The sequence below is a fragment of the Microtus ochrogaster genome, linkage group LG1, assembly GCF_000317375.1.
Source record: "Microtus ochrogaster isolate Prairie Vole_2 linkage group LG1, MicOch1.0, whole genome shotgun sequence".
Lineage (NCBI taxonomy): Eukaryota > Metazoa > Chordata > Mammalia > Rodentia > Cricetidae > Microtus > Microtus ochrogaster.
In genome coordinates this window covers 27,632,090-27,635,433 of record NC_022027.1, presented here as the reverse complement: position 1 = coordinate 27,635,433, position 3,344 = coordinate 27,632,090, and the positions used below count along the sequence as shown (strand labels likewise).

Sequence of the window (3,344 nt, the reverse complement as noted above, 5' to 3'; positions counted from 1 at the left end):
GGATTCAGTTCTGGAAATAGTAGTATGCTATTAAGATGAATAAAAGCTGAGCTCCCACAGAAAGGGTCAAATATTTCCGCATGGCAGCGGTAAAGTAGCTGATGCTGGAAAGGAGAAGAGGGCGTTGAGGTATAAATGAAAGACAAAACCTGACAGATATTATGGAGGAATACATAGACAATGACAAGTGAAGGGCTATGACAAATTGGCCTCCAGGAAGACTCGTTCCAAATGTGCAACTCTACATCAAAGTTCAGTGCACCCTGAAAGAGGTCCAGGGCAAGTCCTAGTGAAGCTGAGGAGCAACCACTAGGCACCCTGATGTGGGATTCCCCTCTGTATGCTGGAATACCACTGGTTAATAAAGAAGATGCTTCGGGCCTATTGCAGGGCAGAATAGTACAAGATGGGAATTCCAAGCAGAGAGATGAGGAGAGAGTAGGCAGAGCCGGAGAGAAGCCATGGAGCCACCAGAGGAGACAGACGCAGGAGAGAGATGTCACTGTAGGGAACCTTACTGGTAGGCCACAACCATGTGGCAATACACAGATTCATAGAAATGGGTTAATTTAAAAAATAAGAGCTAGCTAGCAATGCATAAATAGTATAGTTTCTGATTATTTTAGGTCTGGGTGACCAGGAACAGATGAACAGCCTCTGCCAACAGATTGACACCCAATATTTGGCAATGTGCATCCACATAAAGCCTAAAAAAGCTTAAAAGAGAAAAAGAGGGCTTTCAGACCCATATAAATGGGAGCAAGTGTAGCTCCTTGGTAGCCACATTCCCTCCAATCCCCCATGGGCTGTTTGCTGGCAGTGAGGCGCCAGGGTTCCTTTAATAGAGGTCTTCCTGATTCAGCAGTAGAAGCAAAACAAAAACCATGCAGTTTCTGTTAGGGAAGGCTTCCTGGTTCATGCTAGTTGCATGAACAACTCTGGCTCATTCCGGAGGCTGAGCAATTGAATGGGGTTTGTGGGGTTTGTGGTCCTGGGTGCTTATATGCCTGCTTGGGGGGGGAGGAAGTAGCTGAGAACATACTCCGGCTCAGTGCCCCAACTCAATCGACTCAATTGGGTGATGGGATCTGGTAGGCTAGGAGTGCACAGGAAGAGAATTCCCACCACCATACACAGAGATATTTCCAGGCCCTGCAGTGTGTTGCATGGCAGATTTAGCTTTTACTCATATAAAAAGGGTTTATATGCTGCACGGAGCTTCCCAGAGTTGAGATGGTTGAGAACAGCTTCTACCTAGCAGCTCCGGAGTCAGCAGTGATCTACTTCCACCATATTGAAAGCCTGAGCAAGGCAGAGCTGCATCCAGGGCCACTGCAATCAAGCTTCTTTACCATTTTATTTTTTTTCTTTTAATCCATTTTAAAAGCACTCCTGGTCAGAAAATTATAACAGACATGCAATAAAGACAAAGTCAGATGGAAAAGACCTCTAATAGGTCACAGTGTTGGATAAATGTATGTATGTAGGCTAGAGAGAGAGAGAGAAGAAAAAGAATACAGACAGTTATAAAAAGAGGTAAGCGGTTTAAAAAAAAAATAGACCGTTGCCTGATAACAGTGATCCTTAATTGGCCACACAGAAGAATTTCTTTGGGGGACTTTATGCGGTGCTAGGGATTAAACCTAGCATTTTGTACATGCTGCAACAGAAACTTTAAGCTCTATTCACAGAACTCTTCTTACTTTTTTCCAGATGAGGGGACCCCCTAAATTTCCCCCTAAATTGCCCAGTCTGGACTAGAACTCACGATCGTCCTGCCTCGGCCTCTCTTACTGGTTCGGATTACAAGCCTGTTTCACCAGTCTCACCTAGACTTAAAAAAAAAAAAAATCTTGGTAAATTAAATGTACCTGGTGCGGCTTACGTCACAACCAGCTGAAGGAGTGATGGGCTGGTTGCTAAGGTGGCCTTTGTAGTGTGGCTATCCACTCTGCAGTGACCACCAGCTAGGCAGGCAGCAGTTCAACCACAAGTAGGCTGCCGGCGGAGAGGGAAGGACCCCATTACCATAAGGTTCGGGTCTGGTGGGCTTTGAGGCTCATGACAACAGAGTGCCACCCTTCATTTGCTGGGTTTCCACTACTCAAAATACAGTCAACTGCGGGACAGAAACGGACTGAAATTGGACCGCCTAGGGCTATCCCTCTACCGACCGGCAGCAGAGAGAGGCAGTTTGACCTGAAGCAGCACTTGGAGGGTCAGAGGGAATCACGCTACAGGCTGCCACTGCCACCTCTGCAGCTGTGAACTGACAGCTGCCATCACCTTGGGCCTCCACGCATCACCACCATGGCACAGGATGAGTCTGCCTCCATGCCTTACACTGAAGATGATTTCTACTGTCCAATCTGTCAAGAAGTTTTCAAGACGCCGGTTCGGGTTGCCGCCTGTCAGCACGTTTTCTGCCGAAAATGCTTCCTAACTGCAATGAAGGAGAGCCGAATCCATTGCCCCCTGTGCCGTGGAAATGTGACTAGAAGAGAAAGAGCACGTCCAGAGAGGGCCCTGGACCTCGAGACAACCATGAGAAGTTTTCCTGGTAGTTGCCGATACTGTTCCCAACGTATTGAACTCTGTCACATGAGACAACATTACAAAACTTGCAAAAAGTATCAAGATGAGTTTGGAGTTTCTTCAACTCCAACTCTTTCAAGCTTCCAACTGTCTCCAGACTCCGTGGGTAACAGCAACAGCGAGGCATCCACCTCTGAAACTGCCGAGGCTTATCTAGAAGACAATGCAATCCCATCTGATCAGCCTTCCTTTGATTGTCCTCTGTGCGAAGAAGCAAACATGACCCGACAGCGTTTGCTAGATCATTGTAACAGCAACCACGGATCTCATGTTGTTACATCCATTTGCCCGATTTGTCTATCTCTTCCATGGGGCCACCCTACTCAGCTTACCAGAAATTTTGTTAGTCATCTAAACGAGAGACACCAATTCGATTATGGAGCTTTCATGAATCTTCAACTGGATGAGGAAACTCAGTACCAGATTGCAGTTGAGGAATCTCTGCATGTTAACATCTAGAGACTCCCCTCAGCTCTACAATTGCTCCTAAGGGACAGTTTACATGAAGCCATCATTTCAATAACTTGATGTGCCTTAAATAAAAGGAATCAGTCTGAAAAAAAAATGAAAAAAATAAAACAAAGTCTTTAAAGAGACAGAGTACAGACAGTCATAGATTAAAAGGGTAAAGAAAAATAAGCCATGTAAAGATGGAATATACACAGAGAGTCTGGGTTATGTATATTATTGTGTTTTATTTTATTTGTTTTTTTACTACAGAGAGATATTTGATTCTGGGAACTGCTAAG

General features: G+C 45.3%; 1 protein-coding gene across 3 annotated transcripts; it reads left to right on the top strand.

Moving 5' to 3' along the window:
* The first annotated feature begins 2,261 nt into the window (after positions 1–2,261).
* Positions 2,262–3,054, top strand: LOC101999076 (E3 ubiquitin-protein ligase RNF138-like). Of its 3 annotated transcripts, none has more exons than XM_005359317.3 (2): positions 2,262–2,420; positions 2,706–3,054. In XM_005359317.3, exons 1-2 carry the CDS (start codon positions 2,311–2,313, stop codon positions 3,052–3,054), a joined length of 459 nt encoding a protein of 152 aa, XP_005359374.1. In that variant the 5' UTR covers positions 2,262–2,310. The 3 variants fall into 3 exon arrangements, with proteins under 3 accessions (XP_005359374.1, XP_005359373.1, XP_005359372.1); XM_005359316.3 differs by having other exon boundaries at positions 2,262–2,890; positions 2,978–3,054; XM_005359315.3 differs by having other exon boundaries at positions 2,262–3,054.
* The last annotated feature ends 290 nt before the right edge of the window (positions 3,055–3,344 follow it).